The 27,213-nt window shown below is 41.0% G+C and overlaps 1 protein-coding gene across 3 annotated transcripts in view; it reads right to left on the minus strand.

Annotated features, from left to right (window-relative positions):
* Positions 1-1,162: 1,162 nt before the first annotated feature.
* The window catches only part of LOC111836000 (copine-5-like), a 117,719-nt gene continuing 91,668 nt past the window's right edge, over positions 1,163-27,213 (minus strand). For all 3 annotated transcript variants that reach the window (XM_072713277.1, XM_072713278.1, XM_072713276.1), the window contains 7 exons: positions 23,536-23,582; positions 22,844-23,025; positions 21,611-21,738; positions 20,975-21,077; positions 18,744-18,801; positions 15,529-15,602; positions 1,163-11,463 (listed from right to left, as the gene is read on the minus strand). In XM_072713277.1, the coding sequence (XP_072569378.1) occupies positions 11,275-11,463; positions 15,529-15,602; positions 18,744-18,801; positions 20,975-21,077; positions 21,611-21,738; positions 22,844-23,025; positions 23,536-23,582 (781 nt within the window). In that variant the 3' untranslated portion in view covers positions 1,163-11,274. The remainder of the gene's footprint in view (positions 11,464-15,528; positions 15,603-18,743; positions 18,802-20,974; positions 21,078-21,610; positions 21,739-22,843; positions 23,026-23,535; positions 23,583-27,213) is intronic.

Genomic DNA, 27,213 nt, shown 5'->3' on the forward strand with positions numbered 1-27,213 from the left:
TATGCAGTCCCTGCCAGCTGTGTATGCAGTCCCTGCCAGCTGTGTATGCAGTCCCTGCCAGCTGTGCGAGCTCACTGAAGGATCTGGACCCGGATTTGTGCCTGTTTGAGAGAAGAGCCCCCCCTCCAGAATGCATATTTGTATAGTTCTCCACGTTACCTAATTAAACCTCACCCCCAATGAGGCATTTGCCTGCTCCCTTGTCCACTGTGCCCCCTTGCCAGTGTAACACAACCCATGGCACCGGTAGTATTTTTAACTTTCTATAAAAACCTTAAGAAGAGGGCAGCATAGTTAACAGGGAATTATGGTTTTATAAAACATTTTACATTTTTAACTGAGCTATAATCAAAACAACTTCACATTCACTCTCTTCAAAACTGAGACAACCTTAGATTGTTTTTAGTGGGTCTTATAGGACACGTATGTGTATGAGGAACATCTGAATCATATTTAGCTTTTTGCCACGTATTTTAGCGAGCACCAGTGGAATGCAGGGGGTGGGTGGGTTATGCAGGTCACAAACAATCTGACAGAACTTGCTGAATTTGTCATGGGTACCATTTGGGGTCAATTTCATCCATGACCTTCTCTCTCTCTCTCTCTTTCACACACACACACGCACATGTAGGGTAAACATATCCTTATGGGGACCGCTCATTCGTTTCAATGGGAAAAATGCTAACACTAACTATGACAACCTTAACCCCTACCCTTCCCTAACCATAACTATAAGTAACCTAACAAAATACAAGAGTTTTTGCATTTTTAGTTTTTTCATAGCAGTCACCGATTTTTATAAAATAGAGTTTTCCCTTATGGGGACCAGGAAACCGGTCCCCATAAGGGAAAAAAACGGATATTTATCATGTTATGGGGACATTGTGTCCCCATAAGGATAGGTAAACCCGCTCGCTCGCGCACACACACACACACACACACTTCTTCATTCCTTATTTATCTGTAATGTGATAGGGATATATGAAGTGTGCCATGATTCTGTATAGCTGAAGTGTTACAATCTATTATTTAGTAGAGTAAGTATTAATTAGAAGCTTAGACCATGGAAAAGTTCACAGAGAAAGGATTCTTTCTTATGTAGATTTCCATGTTTAATGCCATAAAAACAAAAAATTTCTTTAAGAAAAACCACCTCTTTAGCTTTTGCAAAAGGAGTCTTTTATTAATTTTCATTTAAGGCAATCCAATACAAAGAATTTCACATTGCACTGTATAACAATGATTATTTACGTCTGATCTAACGAATGAATGAATCATGCAAATAGGATACCATAAAATGTAAGCTGAAGAACTGGGAGAACAATGGGAAAAACACTAGTGCCTGTACGAGCTGCATGCTTGGCAATGGCAACTGTCTATTAGAAGGATCTTGTCATAAACAAAAGAGATGACTGGTGAGTGTTAAGGGCTATCAGCCAACTAACACTGACATACACACTGTCCACATGGGAACACGTATGCTGCACGTGTTGGGCGCTTGGGGTGTTGAAGGCTACGTATGTCTCAGCAGGTGCAGACTGCCAAATGGGAACACGTATGCTGCACGTGTTGGGCGCTTGGGGTGTTGAAGGCTACGTATGTCTCAGCAGGTGCAGACTGCCAAATGGGAACACGTATGCTGCACGTGTTGGGCGCTTGGGGTGTTGAAGGCTACGTATGTCTCAGCAGGTGCAGACTGCCAAATGGGAACACGTATGCTGCACGTGTTGGGCGCTTGGGGTGTTGAAGGCTACGTATGTCTCAGCAGGTGCAGACTGCCAAATGGGAACACGTATGCTGCACGTGTTGGGCGCTTGGGGTGTTGAAGGCTACGTATGTCTCAGCAGGTGCAGACTGCCAAATGGGAACACGTATGCTGCACGTGTTGGGCGCTTGGGTTGTTCAAGGCTGTGTATGTCTCAGCAGGTGCAGACTGCCAAATGGGAACACGTATGCTGCACGTGTTGGGCGCTTGGGGTGTTCAAGGCTGTGTATGTCTCAGCAGGTGCAGACTGCCATTTAAACGTTTTCCACGAGACAGGGTCTGTCATGTCCCATGAGAGACAATGTTTTTTTCTTTTTAAAGAAACCAATTGTACCAAGTATACAACTTCAGTTTTTACTTGACAAAACAAACTGTTTCCTTAGTATTGATAGTGACAACAGAACAGAAGATACAAACAGCTACTAGTTTACAATATATAACCTTTGTCCTGGGTCTAAACTAGGAGAACCAGAAAATACCAAACATTTAAAATATATAAGGAGTTACTTAATTCACATATCACTATTTTTAAATTATGAACACCTGTGTGCTTTCCTTTACTGGCCCCAAGAAATATTTGTTCATTGCTGTAGTAAAAATTGACCATGTGTGTTACATAGCCCACCTGAATGAAAATGTGCTCCAAGGCTACAAGAGAAATCCACAGCATCTTTGATCCCTTCATTTGAACATCTGTAAATGTTGGCATTTATTCCTTCGCCATTTCTTAGTAAACTTTACCCAGATGTAGCCTAGTGAAAATGATTGTGATTGTGTGATGAGCTGCTGGAGAAAATGGAAGGTTTCACATAGCAGGAGGATTAACAATAGCAAAATTTTAAAGAGCTGTAGTTGTATTAACTTAACTGACAAAAGAGTGATACATAGCATTCCATCTATAAAAGTGCAAGCTAAAAGTGACAGTCCACCTAGGTGCTAAAAGGAAGAGAATATATCTCTCAGAAATTCTGAGATACCTTCCAGGATGCTCAGATTTCTTTTACATTGAGTCAAGGCAAGATCAACAGCTGTCCTAACAGCCATACTGTCTGCTTAGATGGGCCTGTCTGCCATTAGCTAGCAAGGCTGATGCTATCCCAGTTAAGTAAGCAAAACTGCACTAACATCTGAGGCTGTTTGGGACAAAAGAGTAGAAAAATCCACACCATGGCATCTCTTTTTCCTAGTAGACTGTTACATCAGTTGTTTTATAGGTCTAGGAAGGCATGGCAACCAAGACGTGGGGGTCTCTAAGGGCACTTTTCCACTGCACCAGGTATCATACTTTTGGTACAGTACTTTCCCTTTTCCATTGACTTCTGGTCGGGTCCCAGGACCTTTAAAGTGTCAAACCAGTCTAGGAGTGATTACCTTGGAGAACGCATGTAGCACTCATGCAAAAGCAGCAGAGGTAAACTTCTTTTTAACTGATCTGATAAACATATAGTAGACAATCTTGAAAAAGAATCATTAAAATTGTCATGTTTGCCAAGTTTTGTTTCCTGTGACAGAGTAAAGATTTCCCCCATCTGACTGTCCCAGTCCTTGCGATGTAAGAACTGCATGTGCATAACATGCAATGTTGGTATTAATATCACATATCGTTCAGCCCTATAAAATACTACAGCCATTTTTCAAATTCGGTACAAAATACCCCACCTGGTGTTGTGATGTCATTCAGGGCCGGTACCAGTTTTTACATCAGTGGAAAACCAACACCTTGAAATACCGTACTTTTGGTAGTTTTTTGAAGCAGCAAACGTACGGTACCTGGTGAGGTGGAAAAGTGCCCTAGTACCAGCTAATGATACGAGAAGCTCAAATTCTCATTACCTGGCTAGGAGCCCTATTCTTGGACTGTGGGCCATGTCTAATCTGAAATCCTCAAGTACATGATCTGTCCATCTTGCATATTGCTTATCCAGGTTTGGGTTGTGGTAGGCCTGGAGCCTATGGTACAGGGTGCGTGGGGTGGGATGGCAATTGTAAAACAGTGCTGCATAAATCAGTAAAACAGTAAATTGCTTTGAATTAAAGTGATGATTATTAGACACAGTTGTAAGTGAATTTTTGAGGGATTCTTGCAGAAATATCGTGTTTGTTCTTCTAAAAGGAGAGCTGGGCCAGCACCATTTCTGCTGTGGGCCAGAGGTTATGGCTAGCATTGGTGTTAAATAAGAGGTTCACGGATAATAATAAAAAAAAACAAGCAATGAACGTTCTTTGCTTTAAGGTTAATGACTGATTAGGATTCCAGATGCATGCTCTCTGGATTGCTTAAGAGTCTCACACAGATGTCACATATCAGGAATAGCACCAGAAAAGGACCAAAACCAACAACCACCACAGCAAGAAAGCTATCGTCTAAACTGCTAATAGTCACAGCAATGAGAGCTGGTGCATTTTTTCTTAAAACTTTTATGCTATGAACAATACCCCAGAATGAGGGAATATGGATATGATGTACATTTCTGAAAGAGTGTTGCCTAATGGTTAGGGAAGCGCTCTTGTAATCGAAAGATTGCTGGTTCGAATCCCTGACCAGCAAGGTACCACTGAGGTACCTTGAACAAGGTACTGCCCCCAAGCACTGCTCCCCGGGTGCTGAATTAGCTGCTCCCTGCTATGCAACGATGTCACATATGGGTTAAATGCAGAGGACACGTTTCACTGGTGTACACTGTGTGCTGTGGTATGTCATCAATGAATAATCACTTCACCTTAGAGCTAAACAGAAACTTAGAACATTATGTGGTTGGATTTAAAGAGATCACCTTCTGACCCGACTGAGGCAGCTGACATGAGAGCCCAAAGCCTTCCACAGCAAGGTTCAACCCATTTAGGCAATAGGGGGCGCTCTGTCCAGTCTCCTACACACATCTTGCTGAATGGAGGTCCTCACAAATATAACTGAATCCCTGAGTCCTGAAACCCAATTTTGGTATCTCGGATCACAATGGCCTTTTTTTTTATATTTGGTTCAAATAGAGATTTTCAGACAATAGCATATCTTTTTTTACTCACTATTTTTTGTGTATGAAATAATTTTATTTATAAATAAATACTTATATGAAATTGCATTTGCATATTTTATGTTATATTACTATAATATGAAGCACTGTTGCTATACTGGTGTCCTGGGTCTTTTTGTAAACAGTTGTACCTAAAATGTGTTTACATATCACTTTGCACTTTTGTACATTTGTACTTATAGCAAAAAGCCAATTGCCAAATCCTTTAGCTAACCGATTAAATATACACTTTGGAAAGAGCTCATTTTACTGAGGTCATCAGGCTGTCATACAGCATAACTGATGTATGGAAGATAAAGAAAAATGAACAATGGTGCTAGAGCCTGCTGCTGAATGAAGAGAAAATAACTGCAAGATAATTAACTTTAATTTGTTCAGTAAAACATCAAGGATATTTTATAGAACAGATGTGGTGTAAAGATAATGCTGCTGATATTTTATCTGGGTTAGGCTGGAAGAAAGAGATTATGAAAATTTAAAAAACAATAAGAAGAACCAGGAGAGCTAAGCTGAGCTGAGAAGAACTCAGCAGTGATCCAGCTTCAGAGGTGGGTGCAGTGAGACGGTGCAGTGCGATGGTGCAGGGCAGTTATGGGGAGAAGCTGGGGTGCTAAGGAGGGATGATTGTTACACACATGACAGGTTAGTTACAGGTTTCAGAGCCATCAGCTGCCTCGTGGAAAGCCACCATGACATTTTTTAGGGAAAAAAGAAACCCACGCTGGGGGAAATTTACACTCGATGAAATTCACACTCACTGCAATTCACGCTTGGTTAAATTCATGCTTGATGGAATTCAATTAAGGGGTGAAATGGTAGAGTGAGGAACGCCTTGCTGAGTATTCAATCCATCTGCTTCTCAGGCCGGACTCTGTCAAAGAGCTTAATACTGATCTGGTGGTGAAGTCATCTGCCTGTTGATTACAGACCCATAACCCTAAAACCCCTGTTTCCCCCCATTTCAGCTTAGCTGCTACCACACTGCCTTTTACGTTTCATTTCAGTAAATAAACATCTCTGATAATAACCCTGTTACATAAAATGCCCCTAAAGTCTGTATCCCAGGCCAGCATTTGCTGGCCCTTTGTTATTAGATGATCTCATTTTCTGCAAGGTGACTTGCAAGCAATCCATATATAGAGGTAGATATTTAACTCTTTAGTGTCCATGCAATTAAAACATTTCTTTTAAGCATAGCCTCACACAACTGTGCCCCCCCCCCAGTGAATGTGAGCAAACTCGCACTTAAGTTTGCGTTCCCTAATATCAGTCAGACTTCACCCACTTTTCCCACCACAGTAATTAATCAATTAATCAAATTTATTAAGGCTGTTTCTTCCTAACTGGCTCTTAACCACAACTGGGTTAAACAGCTAGCTAGCTGCCGCATTGAGCTGTACTTTGTTGCCCATTTGAAAGAGGGCAATAGCTGCCACAGCCAGGATTCCTCAGGAAAAGCATGTATACTGAGGCATTCTGTCTGAGTGTCCTGCTGATGATGCTATTAGTGAGACAAAAGCAAACATCGAGAAACAGTAAACTTATGGAGTCAGTGCTGGGTCACGAGGGCAGGAGTTAAAATCGAAGTACACTAAAATTTGGTTATCTTTCAGCGTCAGCAGTAGCAAAGGTCATTAGTCACAGGTGGATAGAAAAGTCAACAATAACAAAATAATCACCACTGATATTCTTCATGTGGTGGTTGCTGCTTGTTTGTTTGGCTTAGATTATGATGATGTAAATAATAATAAATAATAATATATAATATAATAATTGTATTTGTGCTTCTTTTTCTATCATGACTGCTCTCAGGGGCAAAGTAGCTAAATCGGTAATAACTGAACTTACCATTTTCAATATTTGACTCTTATCATGGGATCTGTTCTGTTTCAGGATAATTACATTAGAGAACAGCTAAATGTTGGTGGTCCAATCCATGTGTGAAAGTGATATGAAGCTAAGCATATGAAAAACAAATTAAGACTCTTACTGGGGATTATATATAATTCCAATACAATAAAGATATTCATTACTGGCTTGCAAAAATATTGAACCCGCCCTTAAAATTGTCAGATATGAGATTTGCCTGAAATACTAAATATACATATCTTCCTGTCAGTATTATTTTTGGTGCAAACTCATACTCTTTCAGAGTAAGTTTTCAAAGTCAAATCTAAAAAAATAAATAAATGTTGTTCCCCCCAGTTTCACTATCATTTGAAAAACAAAAATTTAGACTTAACAGAAGTTATAAGAAAGTTAGAGATAAAGTAATTGAATGTCATCAATTTAAAATAGGGTACAAAATATATCCAAGAGGTTGGACATTCCAGTAGGCACTGTTGGATCAATACTGAGAAAGTTATGGAAGCCAAACCACTTCTTCAGAACTGAGCAGTGGTACAAAAAGGAGACTGTTGGGGGATGCCAAAATGTGGCCAACAGTCAGTCTGAAGGAGTTTCAGAGTTTACTGGCTGAGAGTGGAGTGAAGGTGCACCAGTCCACCATGCAGAGACCATACTGCATACCTCAACAGTACAAATTACTGGCCTATATGTGCAGGAGGCCAGAGGAAAGACAAGACTCAAGAAGAGACATATGAAAGCATGTCTGCCCAAAGGTATGGGTGAGCCAGCTAACATATGAGACAAGGGTTTGTGGTCTGATGGGAGCAAGATAGAGATATTTGGCAAAAATTCAAAACACTATGTATGTCACAAACATAACATTGCCTGCATCTGAATTAACACCATATCTACTGGGAAGTATGGTGGTGGTAGTGTCATGGTACTGGGATGCTCTTCATGACCCACATCTGAATTAACACCATATCTACTGGGAAGTATGGTGGTGGTAGTGTCATGGTACTGGGATGCTCTTCATGACCCGCATCTGAATAAACACCATATCTACTGGGAAGTATGGTGGTGGTAGTGTCATGGTACTGGGATGCTCTTCATGACCCGCATCTGAATAAACACCATATCTACTGGGAAGTATGGTGGTGGTAGTGTCATGGTACTGGGATGCTCTTCATGATCTACATCTGAATTAACACCATATCTACTGGGAAGTATGGTGGTGGTAGTGTCATGGTACTGGGTTGCTCTTCATGACCCGCATCTGAATTAACACCATATCTACTGGGAAGTATGGTGGTGGTAGTGTCATGGTACTGGGTTGCTCTTCATGACCCGCATCTGAATTAACACCATATCTACTGGGAAGTATGGTGGTGGTAGTGTCATGGTACTGGGATGCTCTTCATGATCTACATCTGAATTAACACCATATCTACTGGGAAGTATGGTGGTGGTAGTGTCATGGTACTGGGATGCTCTTCATGACCCGCATCTGAATAAACACCATATCTACTGGGAAGTATGGTGGTGGTAGTGTCATGGTACTGGGATGCTCTTCATGATCTACATCTGAATTAACACCATATCTACTGGGAAGTATGGTGGTGGTAGTGTCATGGTACTGGGTTGCTCTTCATGATCTACATCTGAATTAACACCATATCTACTGGGAAGTATGGTGGTGGTAGTGTCATGGTACTGGGATGCTCTTCATGACCCACATCTGAATTAACACCATATCTACTGGGAAGTATGGTGGTGGTAGTGTCATGGTACTGGGATGCTCTTCATGACCCGCATCTGAATAAACACCATATCTACTGGGAAGTATGGTGGTGGTAGTGTCATGGTACTGGGATGCTCTTCATGATCTACATCTGAATTAACACCATATCTACTGGGAAGTATGGTGGTGGTAGTGTCATGGTACTGGGTTGCTCTTCATGACCCGCATCTGAATTAACACCATATCTACTGGGAAGTATGGTGGTGGTAGTGTCATGGTACTGGGTTGCTCTTCATGACCCGCATCTGAATTAACACCATATCTACTGGGAAGTATGGTGGTGGTAGTGTCATGGTACTGGGATGCTCTTCATGATCTACATCTGAATTAACACCATATCTACTGGGAAGTATGGTGGTGGTAGTGTCATGGTACTGGGTTGCTCTTCATGACCCGCATCTGAATTAACACCATATCTACTGGGAAGTATGGTGGTGGTAGTGTCATGGTACTGGGATGCTCTTCATGATCTACATCTGAATTAACACCATATCTACTGGGAAGTATGGTGGTGGTAGTGTCATGGTACTGGGTTGCTCTTCATGATCTACATCTGAATTAACACCATATCTACTGGGAAGTATGGTGGTGGTAGTGTCATGGTACTGGGATGCTCTTCATGATCTACATCTGAATTAACACCATATCTACTGGGAAGTATGGTGGTGGTAGTGTCATGGTACTGGGTTGCTCTTCATGACCCACATCTGAATTAACACCATATCTACTGGGAAGTATGGTGGTGGTAGTGTCATGGTACTGGGTTGCTCTTCATGACCCACATCTGAATTAACACCATATCTACTGGGAAGTATGGTGGTGGTAGTGTCATGGTACTGGGTTGCTCTTCATGATCTACATCTGAATTAACACCATATCTACTGGGAAGTATGGTGGTGGTAGTGTCATGGTACTGGGTTGCTCTTCATGACCCGCATCTGAATTAACACCATATCTACTGGGAAGTATGGTGGTGGTAGTGTCATGGTACTGGGATGCTTTTCATTTGCAGGAATGGAGTATCTTTTCAAAATTGAAGGGAAAATGGATGGAGCAATATACAGGGAGATATTACAAGAAAACCAGCTTCAGTCTGCAAAGTTTGGGAAAAAGTAAACATTTCAGAAGGACAATAACCCAATGCCCTTAAGTACAAGGCCAAAGCAATACAAATATGATTAAAAAACAAAAAGATCAATGTTCTAGAGTGGCCAAGTTAAAGTCCAGGGGCCGTATTACATAAACTTCTGACCTTGCAGATCCTATCTGCTTGGTAACCATCAGAACTAGGGTTAGGATTTGAAAACCTATTACAGATGAACAATTCCTAAGTTATTGTTAACATGCTAACATTTTAAATAAACTCCTCTAACTTAAGGATAACTATAGCTATAGCTAAATGTATTTAATCCATATGGCTGCTCTTTTATTGCTTTCACACAACCAATGAAATGTATGGAACCTCACTCATGATATAAAGATAAAAATAATATATCGTGACCATGGTTCGAATTACGAGGCGGACTGGGGGGTACTGTACCCCCCGATCAAGACCAAGACCCCCCCCCAAAGAGACAAAAATAGCAGTTTGGGGGGGGTCTTAACATTTTTCTTTTGTTTATGTAAACCGATTTCAAACACCCCTAATGTAGACCGTACCATTTTAACCACCGCGGTGCTAGAAGTAGCCAATCGGTTGTGTCATTCATTCTCATTGAGTGACCTGTTGGTAAATGTAAGTAGCCAGCAGAAGTCTAGCCTGTTGAAAATGTGTTATTTTACAACCTTCATTTATTTGTTTAAGTGTTTCATCTACTAATGCAAGCTGACGTCTTTATATGTTGAATTACTTACCATTGTCCTTCTGAGGCTGGTGTTCTGTCTAGTTATCAACATACATGTCCCACAAAGGCTACAATACTGTCAACATACATGTGCCACAAAGGCTACAATACTGTCAACATACATGTGCCACAAAGGCTACCATGCCATCAACATGTGTGTGTCGCAAAGGATATCATGCCATGAATATCCAAGCCATAGGAGACCATAATATGATAATCATCTTTAACACAATGTGGCATATTATTATTATCATTGAGCCTTTTGCATCGTGACTTTCCCAGGATTTTGATATATTTTGAGGTCAGCAAGAGAAATTAAATAGATTTTTTTTGGAATATTTGGGGATTTCTGCAAAAGCTGCAGATGACACACAAAAGTTAATAACTCATAAATGCATTAAATCAAGTACCTTGGAAGGCATCTTTTTACATTCTCTCCTTGAGACACACACACTTAGCTACAGTTAAGTGTAAAAGATATGCTGACAAATAAGTGATTTGACTTAGACTTGGAATAATATATGTATTATTTGTAATTTAAGCAAATCTGATCATTTTATGGGAGGGTTTAAGAGATTGCAAGCCACTGTAAAAATTACATTTCAAGTTCAAAAGATTTCATTAATTTACCATCTACCACCCCAGTGAGCACACCCAATGCAGTCATGTAAATTGCCTTCCCCAAACCAAGAAATGTCCCAAAACATCCCTACTTAGGAGCCAAAACTATGAATTGTCAACCAGCCTTGCTCTCAACCCCCTTTCCACTGCATTCCTTTACCCAAAAAAGTCACATTCATGAGCAAAGGAGACTCTCCTTGTCTTCCTACTCAGAAAGCCAATGGTAATTGACCCAAAGGGTTGCTTAAATGTCTGTAAATTCCACCAGAAGTTCTCCACTCCCTGGATGCCTTTAAGTGTTAAGGTTGACTAACACCAACTTGCGCCTCAAGCTCACCATCGTCCTGCTCTCAAGCGCCCAACTCAGATCTGGGTATGCAGGGTATGTCCGCTGGGTGTGTGCCTGGGCACATTCGTGTTGGGCTTGATGGCACGGGACTTCATGTAGGAGATGAACTGCTCCGGAATCTCAGCAAGCACATCTTTGGCCAGACGAGCCATGCTAAGCACATGGTTCCCAGTCCGGTCCATGTAATCCCGAAATGGCACAAACTGCAGGAAAGTGACACTGGATGTCAGTCTAACTGCTAACAGTAACAGTAACAATAAACAGCCTTAGGGGGGCAGCATGTGGCTCAGCTGGCTAAGCCTGTGATATGAAGGGCCTTAACCCTATATGTGTGTTATGGAGAGAAGGCTTGGCAGAAAGATATTTCCCCACATGGGATCAATAAATTGTCATTATTGTTATTAGAAGCAATGAAATACGTGGCAAAACACAATAATACAAAATGTGAATTGCGAATTACCTGCCAATAATCATGGTTGTCATTTACAAACTCTGTTGATGTTTCAGCAGTTTTTTTGTTTTATAAGTAACCTGAAGAACGATACACCCTTGTGTGTGGGGGGGGGCATAAATGACAGGAGTGGGTTAGGGTTTGAATGGATCAGTTCTGTTCTTTTTTTGCCCTCAAATTCTGTCTAGATTCTTCTTACCTGAAGGGTAACAGCATAAGTGTCTTGCCTCATTCCACCTGAAAACGCCATCACCCCTAGCAGACACTAGCAGAAATTACTAATCTCACTCCATTAGTCATAACACCACCAGGAACAGAGCTTCAGGCCCGTCACCTACCACAAAGCCCTCAGCATGAACGCAGCAATGTGCCGAGGCAATTAGGGTACATAAACATACAAACATATACAGCGGAGTTCTTTGCTTTTGCGGCATCCCATCAGTTGACTGTGAGTGCTATGTGCCCATTGGGGCTTCCACAGGGACTGGCAATTCATGTCAATAAATGTGTTACTCATTTAGCACAATAATTATTGATAATGTCTCAGATTTTGTGATGTACAAGTGAGAAATTTTTTAAGATTTTAGTGTTTTACAACAGCATTATCTGACAATTACAACAGTGCTAACAAGTAACAGTGGAAATTTATGATTCGGCCTTGCATGGTTGATGAAAACCTACAAGCCTGAAACACCTGTAGCATAGTGTGAATATTGTAAAGATCACTCAGGCGGCTGTTGACCTAGCACTGGCATTCTCTTATATCGGAATCCCTCAACTCAAACAATTTCTTAAAAACCTGTAAAAACCAAAAACTAGCAATCAGCATTGGCTTAATGGATGTACAGGCCTGACCGTGCCGACTTCTCACTATATGTTACTCTGTTACTCTGAGGTACTTTATGTCTTACCCTAGTCGACTGGCTGCCCGCATCAGATTCAAAACACTGATTCTCGCCTACAAAGCCAAAAATGGACCAGCACCCTCTTGCCTAAAAGAACTTCTCACCCCACACTGCACCACACTCTCTCCGATCCTCCAGCACTGTTCGGCTGGTCCTACCATCTCTCAAAGTGCAAGGAAGACATGCAGAGACTCTTCTCTGTTTTGGCACCTACTCTATGTGGTGGAATGAACCTCCACTAGATGTCCGAACAGTGGAGTCATTGGGAGCCTTCAAGCGACAACTAAAAACCTACCTCTTTTGGAAGTACAGTGGTATCTTGGAACACAAACTTAATCAGTTCCAGAAGGCTGGTCGGGTTGCAATATGGTCGAGGTCCAAGTCAAATTTCTCCATAAGAAATGATGTAAATGAATTCAATCCATTCCAGACCTAATGATTGCCTAATGTAACTTATCTATCTACCTAACTAATGACAAAAAACATTAACAATCAATATAAAACTAATATGCACGAAAAAGCACACGTTCAAAAGCAATAAACATTAAATTAATGACAATCCCATACTCCGAAGCAAGAGCAGACACACACGTACCACCTTCAAGGCTATAATTTCCATTTTAAGTTGTACAGTTACACTCACTACAGTCGAACTTCGTTACAATGTACCTCGGGGGAATTAAGAATTTGTACGTTATAACCATAGTACGTTGTAACCAAGTCCCTCAAAATGAATGATAGAACACAAAATGTATATAAAAAAACTTTTAGAAAACACCCCTCAAGTAGACACTATGACATACAGCTTGTGTAGTTTGAAGAATATACTGTAATAGGAACTATATTCTTCAAACTAGGTTAATATCAGTTACTCATAGACAGCCGACATAACGCAAAATCCACTGCCGGCTTATCGTTCAAATCGCCTTACTGTAACCTAATGTCAAACCGAAATTATGCACCTGTATATGATTCAATTGGCTGAAATAAATTTTGATACATGTGTTAGACATCTGTCTTTTGTTAATTTCTTTCACTATATGTCACACAATTACCCCAATAACCACACAGTTTCAGAACTTAGTTCGCGTCGGCAGTATAAGGCTGCCATGTATAATTCTGAATTATTTCCACCTTGTCGGTCAGCGAAATCCGTTTCCTTTTAGCAGGCATCTTGCTTGATATGCGGCAGCATGACACCATGCAAAACCATGAAAAAACGGGGGCTGCATGCAAGGAGTCCGGCCGGCGTGGAATGCTTCGTGAGGATAAGTTCATACAGTTATGCTACGTTCACACTGCGAGCGGCGAGAGCGTCAAAGCGACCGGAAGTCATTCATTCTCTATGGGAGGGAGCGTCGGGAGGCGTCGAGGAGCGGCGCGGCGCGTCGCGATCTGGGCGGCGGGAGCGTCAGACAGAAGTTGAATCCAGTCAACTTTATGGTAATGAGCTGTGACGCGGTTGGGTGGCAGCCAATGGGAATGTAGAGATGCTCCGCTAAAGAGAGCGCCGCAGAACATAAACGTGTAAACTTTTGTTCCGACCCAACCGTTCCTAGGCACAATGGAGAAGAGACTTATTATTGCTGTGGCCGGGTACCCAGTTATATATGATGTGTCTCTGTTTGCATACAGGGACATAAATAAAAAAAATGAGGCATGGACCAGAGTGTCCGAAACAATCGGTGTTCCAGGTGAGATGGTGAAGTGCATAATATATTTTTTTGTAGTAATTTTGGCGCCATAGCAGAGAAAACAGTGCAAATTGTCGGTAATGTTAAACCTATTTATAGCATTAGTGTTTGTCAAAACATAATTATGTGTTTTAGTAGAACTGTCGTTAAAAAGTTCTCAGAGCCTGGCATTCTGAGTGGCCTTGTCCCCGCCCACTCTATGACGTCAGAGAGCGTCTCCGGCGTTGGGTAGCGTCGTGTTCAGGGCGGCGGGAGCGACGGCTGGCGTCTTTGACGCTTGCTGTGTGAACGTAGCATAAGGCGTTGCTAAGCGATGTAGATGGCCGGCAACAGCCGATTCTGAATTGTGCGTGCGCTCGGAAGATGAGGCTGTACGTTGTAACGAAGGTCAATTTGCCTATTTTCCTCTGAAAATCATACGTTATATCGAAGTTTACGCTGTAAAGGTGTACGTTCTAAGCGATACCGGCAAATGGAATAATGCATTATGCGAATTCGGGACATCGAAATTTGAATGTTGTATTGGTGTAAACGTTATAAACGGGGTACGTTGTAACGAGGTTCGACTGTACTTTCCTCTATGGTTTGCTGCTACCACTGCTCACTTTTATGATTACTGTATCACTAAATGTAATCTAGATAAAGCACAATAAAATTCACCTTTCACACAGGAACACAGCTTTCACACATCAAACTTGATTGAGAGGTACTGCGAGACTGAAAGCGATTCATAGGCATCAACATCCCAGTAGGGCCATTTGCCTTTGTTTCAACCCATCAGAGATGTGTCTCGATCCACACAAGTTTTAGGACGTCTGTTTTGTTTTGTCGTATTCTGAGTTTTCGGTCGAGTTAAGAGGCGTTCCAAGGTTCCACTGTACTTGGATTGACACTTCCAGGATCATACTCTTATAAAAAAAAAAAAAAGCATTACTTGCCAAAATAGTTTTTTTCTATTGAACCAGTATCATAATGTATTCACTGATGAGACTTCTAAGCACTTATGTAAGTCGCTCTGGCTATGGGTGTCTGCCAAATGCTGTAAATGTAAATGACTGAACAGTGCAGCTGACTGCCTTTTTGTTGTCCCAGGAGCAAAGGCTCAGGTTAGGGTTAATTGACTGACTTTTGGTGTCTCAGGAGCAAAGTCCCATTCATCCTGTGCAGGTTAGGTGCTGGCAAAGGTACGCCCATTAGAAGACAGAGAAAGAAGCCTACCTGGACAATGTCTCGCTCAGCAAGCTTCCCCCGTGAAGAAATCCTGATGTCATCACCGTCCAGTTCCACCATGGCTATAACAAAATATGATGTGTTTCACACACTGAGTTAAAATAGGTGTCTTCACTGAGATTTTTTTAGCCAAGTGTATCACAGTATTTCAGTGCTGCATATTTGAATTCAGACACTCCTCACTTAATGACCTACCTGTTTAATGACCGTCCAGACTTACACGTATGACCAGCTCTTGGTATTGTATGCTGTATGAGAACTTTGGTCATGGAAACAGCAGCGCGGTGTCTCAGCATCAAGTCTCTTCCTCATTTCGCCACCAGGTGTTCCTGGCCATCCTGTTCCCTCCTCTGTCTTCATACTAGTCCCTAGCTCAGTGGGTGGAGTGTGTAACTCAGACTATTAACTCTCTGGTCATGGGTTCAAGGCTGGCCAGAGAGGCCAGCCTTATCTGTTTATTGGTTTTTCTGTTTCCCCAGTACAGTGGTACCTTGGTTTACGAGCATAATTCGTTCCGGAAACATGTGTGTAATCCAAAGCACTCGTACATCAAAGCAAATTTTCCCATTAGAAATAATGGAAACTCAAATGATCCGTTCCACAACTCAAAAATATTCATATAAAAATTATTAATACAAAATATAAAGTAAAAATACATAAAACAAATTAACCAGCGCTTTACCTTTGAAAAGAATCGTGGATGGTGTGAGGGAGACGAGAGAGGAGAAGAGGAGGGTTATTTTGTAGGACGACTTTCACTATCATTAACGGAATCACTGCTATCTGTTGGCTCACTGGAATTTTTTTCTGTTTGTGCGACTTTAACAAGGAACCCATCCAATGACAGCCTCTTTTGCCTCCTTTTCGTTTTCGCAAAAATGTGGACATTGCATTGTCGTTAAACAGATTCATCGCTCGCACTGCTACGCCCTTATTCAGGTGGTGCTTTTCTACTAAATTGTGACTATACGAGTGAGGCATGCCGACTGAGACCGAGCATGGGAGACGATTACCCACAATTCCGCAGCGTGAGAAAGTGAATAACCATTGGTTCAGTTGTGATGACGTGCACTCGGCTGACCGCATGTAAAAACAAGAAAAACAAGGAGCGCATGTGTGCTATATGATTTTTGATGATACTTGGCACTCGTAAACCAGGACTTGCTCGGTTTCCAAGTCAAAATTTATTAAAAATCTTTGCTCGTCTTGCGGAACACTCGTAAACCGCGTTACTCATAATCCGAGGTTCCACTGTATTTATTACTTTCTATTTGCTTCGCTGTGATCAGTTTGCCATTTTAGTGTATTTGTTTCGTACCTTTTTGTTCCACATTGACTAGCTTTGCATTGTATTACTAGTGTCTCATTTATATCTCCTAGTTTTGATGTCTATTAAGCTTTCTAGTTCTGTAAATCAACTCCACCTGTTGCTCGTTGTCCTGTGCTTTTATTGATTGGTTATTTGGACATTGTACTCACCTAAATGCACTGTGTCTTGTTAGCCTTGTGTGTTTCTAAGTACCTGCTCCTGCTCTGCTCTTGAGTCAGTCATTGTGCTTGTGTTACCATATGTTGCTATTCTGCCTGTTTACCTAGTTCTGTTCCCTGGGTTTTTTTATAGTTCTCTAATTTGAGTTTCCCCTGTTTAGGTTCTGACCCCTTGTGGCCCTTTGTCTTGGTGTTTTTCCCCAGTGTGATTAGTTGTGTTCAATAAACGCCTGTTGTCTTGGAACCATCAGTGGATTGTCACCCTTGTTTCTTCGTCTGCACCATGCCACACTGATGGTCAGTAAGGGGAGGCTCCTTGCTTACTGACCAATTCACTTAACGATTTAGTCACAACAAAGGATCTTGGTTGTTAAGTGAAAATTGTACAATAGTATCAGACTCACTGCAGGATGAGATTTAAAGCTTCTGCTTATAAACCCAGTGCCTTCCCCTTCATGCCCCTTGAGATGCAAAATGACAGAGAATCTCTGCAGCAGCTGTTGGTGGTTATACTCACTTCAAGGCACATGGAGCAAGTCCAGTAGGTCGACATCTTGTTATTAACCACACACTTTGGGGATGATGACAACCACAGCACCCTCAAATTAACAGCCAGTCACACTGGCGGCTTTATAAGCTCAACAACCTGCTCTCTCTGCCCCTTCAGATTATAGCAGATGCTTAAATAATGACACGGCATGTTTGTTCACAAGAAAGTCTGTGTGATGATGTCTGAATGTAATGTGTGGCCCATTTCAGGCAGAATCAGCTAACCCGGCTAAAATAAATTCTTACAGAATGTTACAGTTAAGGTTTGAAAAAGTTCATAGTGTCCAATTTTCCTGATGTTCTCAGAATATTATCCCACTACTACAGCTAAGATTAATAACGTAAAAATAAACAAAGGGCATGATATAACAGCGGGTAACTGTCACGGTCCAAAGATAAACAGCATGTTCTCACATATAACACTTTTATAACATAATTTTATCATAAAATAATATTTTGAAGATTGATTACGTTAAAAGGATGTTCAGTTAATGTAATTGTGCTGACAGAATCTTTGTTGAAATGTAACATGTGGAAATAATATTCTCTGCCAGCTTTGAGAAGACCTTCATGTAATGTTAGATAAAGTTCTTGAAACGTTCCCTGTTAGCTGGGAAAGATTAACAGTCCCATGCTGTTGCTAATTGTTATCCTGGGAATGACACACGGCACCAACAAAATAAGTAGGATAGGCCTTGGGTCAAGTATGATCCTATTACCCTGTCATAGAAATAGGGTCTATTTTATATTTAATAATACATAACTGTTAACAGATATGAATGCTAGAAACAGGTTTTTGATGATGAATTTTAGGTCTTCAGCACTAGGTTCCACAAAGGTGTGTGTGTGTATTTGGTTGAAGGGGGTCATATATAACATTTTGAGGACCAAATGTCCCCACAATGAGATAAAAATCCATTATTTAGACATTGTGGGAACCATTTCTCAATCTTATGACAATATGTGACTGCAATCAAAAAACTAAAAATGCCAAAAATGTTGTATTTTATTTGGTTTCTTATGGTTAAGGGTGGGTAGTGATTAAGGTTGTCATAGCTGGGTATGGAGAGTCCCCACAAAGATATGAATACATGGACTGTGTGTGTGTGTGTGTGACAGGGATATAAATAAGAGGTAGTAATATGATTTAAAAGCTGATATCTTACCATCAAACTCTGCCTGTCCTACTCCAACAATGATGATAGACATTGGAAGTTTAGCAGCCTGGAAAGAACAGAACAGCAACATATAACCATACAAACAGCTGCTAGGTTTTGGAAACTAATGGGGCTCATTTAAGCTTTACAAAAATGTTTTTTTTATCTTGGAGAAATGTTCAGCTATTAGAGAGATAATGGCAATCTGCCAACTATGCTGGGCCACACAAAATGCCTTGCAAACAGCCCTCGTGTAACTTATGGCTGCCTATTGTATGGCTGATTGTAAGAATTACATGTCAAAGTGCAGCCATCATGCCTTTATTCATACTTGGCATCCATACGTGATGCAATGGCTAACACAAATATTCCTGCCTTGAGAAATGTTAATAGATTGTATCTGTTGAAATTGTCATAAAGTAACACCCACGGCCAGTCAATACCCCCAGCAGCCACGCTCAGCCAGGCCACACCCTGCTTCATATGAATATTGGACACTTAGAGAGCAGGTTTTTCAAGGAAAATATTTGCGAGGTACTGTCCTTGTTGCTGTGGCTGCCTGTTTTGGTGTTCTGATTTTTGCATTATATTGGCAGTATTTTTAATCATTGATGTGGACTTGGAATCTTTTGTACATGTCTTCTCACCCAAGCCTAACCCTTTGGAGTAAAAATTGATAATTATATTTGGCTGTTGATGAACTTTGTTGTACCACTAAAGAATTTGCTCAGTAACTCTTTACTTAAAGCAGTCATATAACTGCATTACAGATACCTTCATAATGCATCGTAATGTATTCATAAAGTGTTATAAACACAGCTATAAATATTTACAAAAAAGGCATAACACATAATAGCATTGTTTATTATGCATTGTAAATACCTATATCTATAATGCATCAAATACCTTCATACTGCATTATAATGGTCATAGTACACTATAGATACATTTAATAATGCATTATACACACAGTACCCACACCCTCAATGCTGGGTCACAGTATCATAAACTGCAGTGCTTGCTAGTTACGCGACAAGCTATTAGAATATACTTTTATTCTGTGGGAACTGCTGGGTTCATGCTCTAATTAACATACTGCGAGGCAGTCTTCATGAAATCTGGATTATAAAAACAACTGACAGAAGTTTTTCAAGGTAGGTTTATCTTGAAAAAGGGGGGAAGTGATCAGTTGTCATTGTTGACAAACCATAGCACACAACAACAAAACATGTCCTCTACATTTAACCCATATGTCACATTGTGACATAGCAGGGGGCAGTTAAGTCAGCACCCAAGGAGCAATACTTGGGGGTGGTACCTTGCTCAGAGTACCTCAGTGGCTCCAACATCAGGATGCCTAGGAATTCTGGGAGAAAGAATTCCAGTTTCTCACACTGTGCTCTTTAAGAGAACCTGGCTTTTTATTTATTACAGCAAAGGGGAAAGATTAGAAGGCTGTGTGGTACCAAAGGCAATGCAGCCACTTGTGTTCTCTTTAGGAGAATACACAGTCTTTTACCTAAAAAACATAACAGTAGTAAATAAATGACTTGGGCACACATGCAAAATAATTTGTAAGGAAGCTGTAACTGATATGGACCTTGTATATGGATCAAATTGAGATAATACAACCACATTACAAGCTTGTATGAGATTATATTTCACTTTCTTTGACCTTCATTTTATCAGATTTAATAACGATAGCATTTTGTCCGAGATTTGTTAATGTTTCCAATGCAATTTCTGCATAAAAGCAGAAGGTATAAGAGCGGCACATGTCATTCACTTTCTGAGAAACTGTTGAGCAGCCAAAGTTCTGCTAATCATTTCATCTGGTGCTGGCTGACAAGAGGATGTGGAAAGGGGAAGGAGAGGTTGAGTCAGAGGTGGAATCATGACAAAATGTGAAGATGGACTAGACGAGCAAGAAAGAGGAAGACGCCTGGCCAGGGCGAGATAGAGCAGCAGACAAGATCTTAAAAGGAAGGTGTGGCCGTTCAAACAGTTTGACTAACAGTCGCAAATTCCCTTTAAATCCAGTCTGCTGGGTAGTCAGGGCCCCCTTCCATCCTGGAGAGATACAGGCTTCTCCTACGTCAGCTGAATCAAAACAAGCATGATCTGGGATCTGAGCAGACTGAACTAGCCATATGGAGCCGGAAAAACTGCAGAGGATGGCTATAGAGAAGTGGCCACCCAGCACATAAAACATGCAGATGGTAGGAGACTGAGGTACTAACGTTGACAATAGCCTCCTTGGTCTGGGCCATATCCGATATGACACCATCTGTGATGATGAGGAGCACGAAGTACTGTGAGCCATCATGGACTGCAGAAGCATACCTGACAGGGACGCAAGCCTTATGTTAACTTTGGGAAGCAAAGACCTTTGATACATCTTGATGAAAGCCATCATAATAACAGGAAGAATAATGACAATAAAAATCATGGAAGACCAATAAATATTAGGACTGTTGCCAACGTTTCCATTAATGAGCCGGGGGGAACATGGCAAATGCAATATACAGCTTTCTTCTTGTTTGGTGGTAATGTATAAATGTCGAAAATGATTAGTGGGCAGAATCAGGGGAGAGCTGTCAGCAAGACTACACGACTAAAGAACATTTCACAGAAAATGACTTGGTACTTAAAGATATGAACTTGTAATCAGAACAATAGCTCTTCGTAGCCCATGACGTTTCTGAAATATTCGATCATGAGCTAATTATCTGGGGCTTATGGTCAGGCCTGAGGGGGGAGATCTATGTGAAGGACCCGTGAATTATGGGGAAAAAAGTAGAGACTGGTGTGTGGAGGAGCATTGTGGTTAGAGGGTGTGTTTTAGGTTGTACGTATGGCCGTGTCCAAAGTTCTACCTGGCTACATGGTTGACAACTGGAGCGAAGTTTGTAGGTCCATAGAGCTGTACCGTCTTCAGACTCTGGTGGTAAGCCTCCAAGATGCCCTCCATTCCGCTGCAGTATGGGTTCTCTGCATTGCCGTTCTGCAGATGAAATTAAATGGCTCTGCATTCATTCATCGATGTCAAGGTTTAGTTTATAAGGCCTTTATAGCATGGTTTTTCAGTTTAAAATGTTGACTTAACACAAGTCAACTATGATTTTAAATGTTAACATTGGAGGTTTATTCATTTGAGGCATAATCGCTGTTCTGATTTGACTGGCTTGGCTTCGCGGTCAAGGAAAAGGTTTGGCTTGTGGGAAAGCCACCTCTTTCCAGGCAAACGTAATGTTTAACAGTCAAAGACGGAGGACATGAACCTTGAGAGAGTGGATGTCCACTTAGCAAGCCGGATAATAATGAAACAGTAGTTGTTGTGCCTGTATTTCTGCCACTATGATGGCTTGTAGGGTGATAAACCTGCAGTCAAGGCACTTTGGAAAAGATGAGGTCCCTGTGAAGTGATAGGTTTCCTTGTTCAGGAGCCAATAGGAATGGGCTAGAGAAGCCACTTTGCCTATCATTTTATGTCAATAAATATATCTAATAATAAATATATCTAATACAAACATGTATACACAAAGAAAGAAAGGAAAAAAAAACAAATGCAATTTCTAAGTGGACAGACCTTATAACATGCTTTGAAGAGCAGTTTGTGAAACTAGATGAAATGAATGGATCATGAGGATGGGAGTTCTAAGATGGACGAAGGGATTATTTTGAAGAAAATCAAGAAAGAGTGCGGATGTTCCTGGAATAAATTAAATGACTGTCAGTGTGGGTGTTTCACAAAGGAAGAAACAATCACTGCTGTGATGACACCACAATGACAGCCCCTTATCCTTCTGTAAGGGTTCACATCAACTCTCCCTTATTCTTTTGTAGGGGTTCTTATTGCAATCCTTTTTTCTCTACAATGAATTCACATTGATAATCCTTTATCCTTTGGCAAGGATTCATACTGATGTTCCCTAATGTTTCTGCAGAGATTCTCATACTATTAAACCCTTCCATTCTTTGTTCAGGTTAAATGAGTTATTTTTGGGAATCCAGATATGAAACAAAGGATTGTGGGCATGCATGGCCATAGGCGTGCATGGGAATGGCTGTGTGGGGGTGCTGTTAGTGTGCATGACCGGGGTATTTACCAGCGGAAATTCATGGGACACCCGTCCATCAGGGGGCAGCTTGGCCCCAAAGCCCAGAGCGGGGAACATCTTGTCACTGTCGTAGTCCTGGATGATCTCGCCCACAGCTTTGAGGGCCATGGCGTAGGCATTCATTTGATAGGGGTTCATATAGTGCAGTGAGGTGGATTGGGAGGGGTTTCCTGTGTGGGGGGGAGGGGGAAGATAACTTCAAACCTTTTCAATTCACCATAAAACTGTCCTCGATTTATTCTCAAATATTTCCATTATTCTATTATTTCTATAATAATTTCTGTTATTTTAATTAATTTGTTTGCTTCTTTATTTCACTCCCTACATGAATTTTTTCTCTATATTTCTCACCACCACCTACTAACTGCAAACCATCCACCCAAACAATCTCCAATTCAGCCTTAAACATTTACCATTCATTTCCTAATTGTTTCCATTTACCTCAAACCATTACATTTTTACTTCTACAATATCTCTCCATAACTCCCATTTTTCCATATTTATGTACCACTCATCTTTATTATTTAACACTTATCTCAACCTCTACTTTAAAAAACACTCCAAAGACTGCTGGAATATATGGAAAGGCGGCGAGCAGAATCTGTCCAGCCATTTTTGAGGGTAAGTGGTTTGTAGTTTCAGATCAGAGCCAAAGCATTTCACAGAGGAGGGAAACTTACCATTGGAAGCGGTAAAGTCAATGGCCACAGTGAAATGGATCTGGGTGCTAATAAAAAAGACAGAGAGGGAAGGCAAATTATGAAAGTTCTAGATCAATCTAGGGTCTAAACTGACATGAGATGTGAATTGGAACTTGAACAGCCAGGCCACAAATAAACCAACTTACCAGCCATTCCTCCAAACAAACCAGCCTACAGAACTTTGACATACACTTTTAGGGGTGTAAGGCTTCAGTTATGATACAAGGTGTTTTACTGTTCAGGGTTAGGGATACGAGTCCAAGTAATTTTTAAACCAGTTTTTAAAGTTGGATTGGAAGCATTGATGCAGCATTGATGGCTACATTCCTGCTTTGTTGTTGCTTCCAAATGAACATGCAAACAATGGGCTCTGAATGGACATTCACTCAGACATGAGGAATGACTATAATCGCATTGCACAGCAGTATAGTGCCCCTAGACAAGAGAACAATACAGACGCAAGCCTGCTGCTGACGTGTCTAAAGGCACTCAATGAGATTCCATGGCAATATACTGTCTACTGCAGACAGACAAGACATCTGTTATGTTTCTGATATATGTTCTGATATACGTTGAGATACAAGTATCTCAAAGGTCTCAAATAATTTGTTTGTGCATAATCACAGAAACAATCCAGAAGGGGCATTTCCCCCCAAACGCATCACAACTACTGCTTAAAAATGACCACACACAATGGAACAGAACACTGTGATTAAATCATCCAAGACCTCCACATTTTATATTGCTGCTAAAATTGCTACATCTCTGCCATGGATAGATTCTATCTCAGCTCATTAAGTGAATACTCCACCATAGTACCCCACAGTTATCTTCCATTCATGGGTAGGTTCTATCTCAGCTCATTAAGTGAATACTCCACCATAGTACCCCACAGTTATCTTCCATTCATGGATAGATTCTATCTCAGCTCATTAAGTGAATACTCCACCATAGTACCCCACAGTTATCTTCCATTCATGGGTAGGTTCTATCTCAGCTCATTAAGTGAATACTCCACCATAGTACCCCACAGTTATCTTCCATTCATGGGTAGGTTCTATCTCAGCTCATTAAGTGAATACTCCACCATAGTACCCCACAGTTATCTTCCATTCATGGGTAGGTTCTATCTCAGCTCATTAAGTAATGACTCTTTCATAGTACCGCAGGTTTCTACCTTGCTGTATGTGATCCCCCAAGACTACAGGACTGGCAAAGAACTTATTGGGGCAGTGTTTGTGCTTGTGTTTAGAAGGTTGCTGGTTCAAGCCTGGCCTTGGCAGAATGGCCATGGGTCTGTGGGCCCTTGAGCAAGGCCCTTAACCCCCAACCCCAATGGATGTTGCACTCTGGCTGACCCTGCACTGTGATTTCCAAGCTATGAAGAGCAAGATGGGGTCAGCAAAGATGACAAAGAGGACTTAGCATTATCTACTGCAATAATCAGTACCTTCACTCCAACTCACCACGGATTTGATTAAAATACCCCCCTGATTTCAGATCTCATTCAAGCCTAGTGGATAAAGCCACTATTTTCAGCCAATCAGGAGAGCTGTGACTACAACCAGATGCAGTGTCTTCATCTACAAGGACGAATCATTCTCCTTTGTTACTTTGCATAAATGGTGTCCGATGAACAACCTTAGAGTAATGTGCCAGTAAATTTGGTAACACTTTACCCAAGTCCATGTTTTTAGTAATTTATAAATACAGTACATTCATAATGCATTATGATGTATTCATAAAGCATTATAAACATGGCTATAAATATTAATAAAAAAGGCATAACACATTATTGCCATGTCTATAATGCACAAGGATGGACATAACTGGTACGTAAGTACACATTCACCTTTAAAAACGATATGTGTGACGATTGTTTGTAAAAGTGCAAATGCGTACTTATTTTATGTGCATTTGCGCTGCTATGACAAGAAAATACCTTGCATTTTAACCTGTATACCGCAAATGAAGTATAGTTAGCATATAAAGATTAAAATGCATTATATTTTGTTTTCATATCAGCGCAAATGCACATAAAATAAGTATGCATTTACACTGTTACCACAATAGTCTGTAGCACGTATTGTTTTAAAAGGTGAATGCGTACTTGCATACCAGTTACGTCCATCCCTGATGACGCATTATGAATGCCTTATGAAACTCTCATCTATAATGCACTATAGATACATTTATAATGCAGTTCAATTGCTCATACCCAAATGCTCATGCTCAGTCCTTAATGCTCATACCAAACATCTTAATCCATAGTAAAGGTATCTATAGTGCAAAAAAATTTAATCAATGTCTGTTTCCTGCATTGCATTTTCTTAGGAAAGCAGAAGATGGCCAAGGACACCAATCATGTGGGTAATTTTTTGTGCTTTAATTTAGTCATAGCAATAAATCTCAAAACAATACAGCTTTTCTTTCTTGTCACAGGGTGTGTGTGTGAAGAACACTTGCATGCTGACTGACAGTTCAAGAGATGTGCATTTTGATAACCCACGACAGCAGTATTGTTTCATAGATGTGTTTTTAATGACTTCTGCTAAGCTCCATTTGAATAAAGATTCAGTTTCATCTGACAGTGTTTCCATCATTATGATTATTCAGTGAAGTTGATACCCTGAGAAGCTCAATAGTATTGAGAGCTGAATGGTAAATAAGTTCATAATTTAAAGTATGTATTAATTCTGTAGATCTGCAGTGCTGAGTTTGGTCATCTTCAATGCACTCATTTCAGTGCAAGGAATAAAGCATAAAATAACGTTTAAAATGCTGAGAAATTTCCAAACAAATCAGCTTCATCAGCTTGTAGCAGGTAAGATGTGAGTAGTGATAGAGTAATTATGTGACAGTGATAGACACTCTAGTCTGTGACAGCTGTTACTCGCTTACAAAGGTGGACAAAGGAGCCCATGGCAGCTGTTTGCTGGCTAGCTAGCAGGCTGACTCATATAAGATCCATCTCTTGGCAGCCAACCATAAGGCGTGTGTCCTCTCTAATGCAGAATGAGAACTAGAAACAAAACAGATGACCACACACACCCTCAGATACTCGAGCTGAAAAATTATGGAACTATCATCGGATTTCATGTCCAGATGACTGGTGGACCCTCACCGACACGCCGAAATTAATTAGATTAGAGCTCAGCGGATGGGGAATAGCAGAAGACAGGCATTTCTGCTGGGTGAGCCGCACCTCATCAACATACATTACTATATAATAAACTCACCCAACTAAACAGGCTGTTAGCCAGATTGTGTTTTGGTTGGTCACACACATTACAATACAATGTGGAGAAGTAAAAAAATGAACAGTAGGTGACCCATGCCTACTTAGCACTGAAGACTGGTAGTAATCCTACTTTTGGAAAACTTTCAAACTAGCATGTTGAAATGTATCCTATTTAATTCAACATCTGAGCACAACACACTCACCCCACACAAAGTTCAGGTGCTTCAGGTGCCCAGCCCTGGTTTCACATGGATGAGGGACAGGATGTGGGAGACAGAGTAGTGGGCGTGTAGAAAGGCGGGCATATGGACAGGTGGATGTATCAAAAGGTGGGTGCGTGGAAAGGTGGCCGTGTCAAAAGGTGAGCTCGTCAAATGGTGGGTGTGTCGAATGCTTGGTTTGTGGAAAGGTGTCTG

The sequence above is a fragment of the Paramormyrops kingsleyae genome, chromosome 6, assembly GCF_048594095.1.
Source record: "Paramormyrops kingsleyae isolate MSU_618 chromosome 6, PKINGS_0.4, whole genome shotgun sequence".
Lineage (NCBI taxonomy): Eukaryota > Metazoa > Chordata > Actinopteri > Osteoglossiformes > Mormyridae > Paramormyrops > Paramormyrops kingsleyae.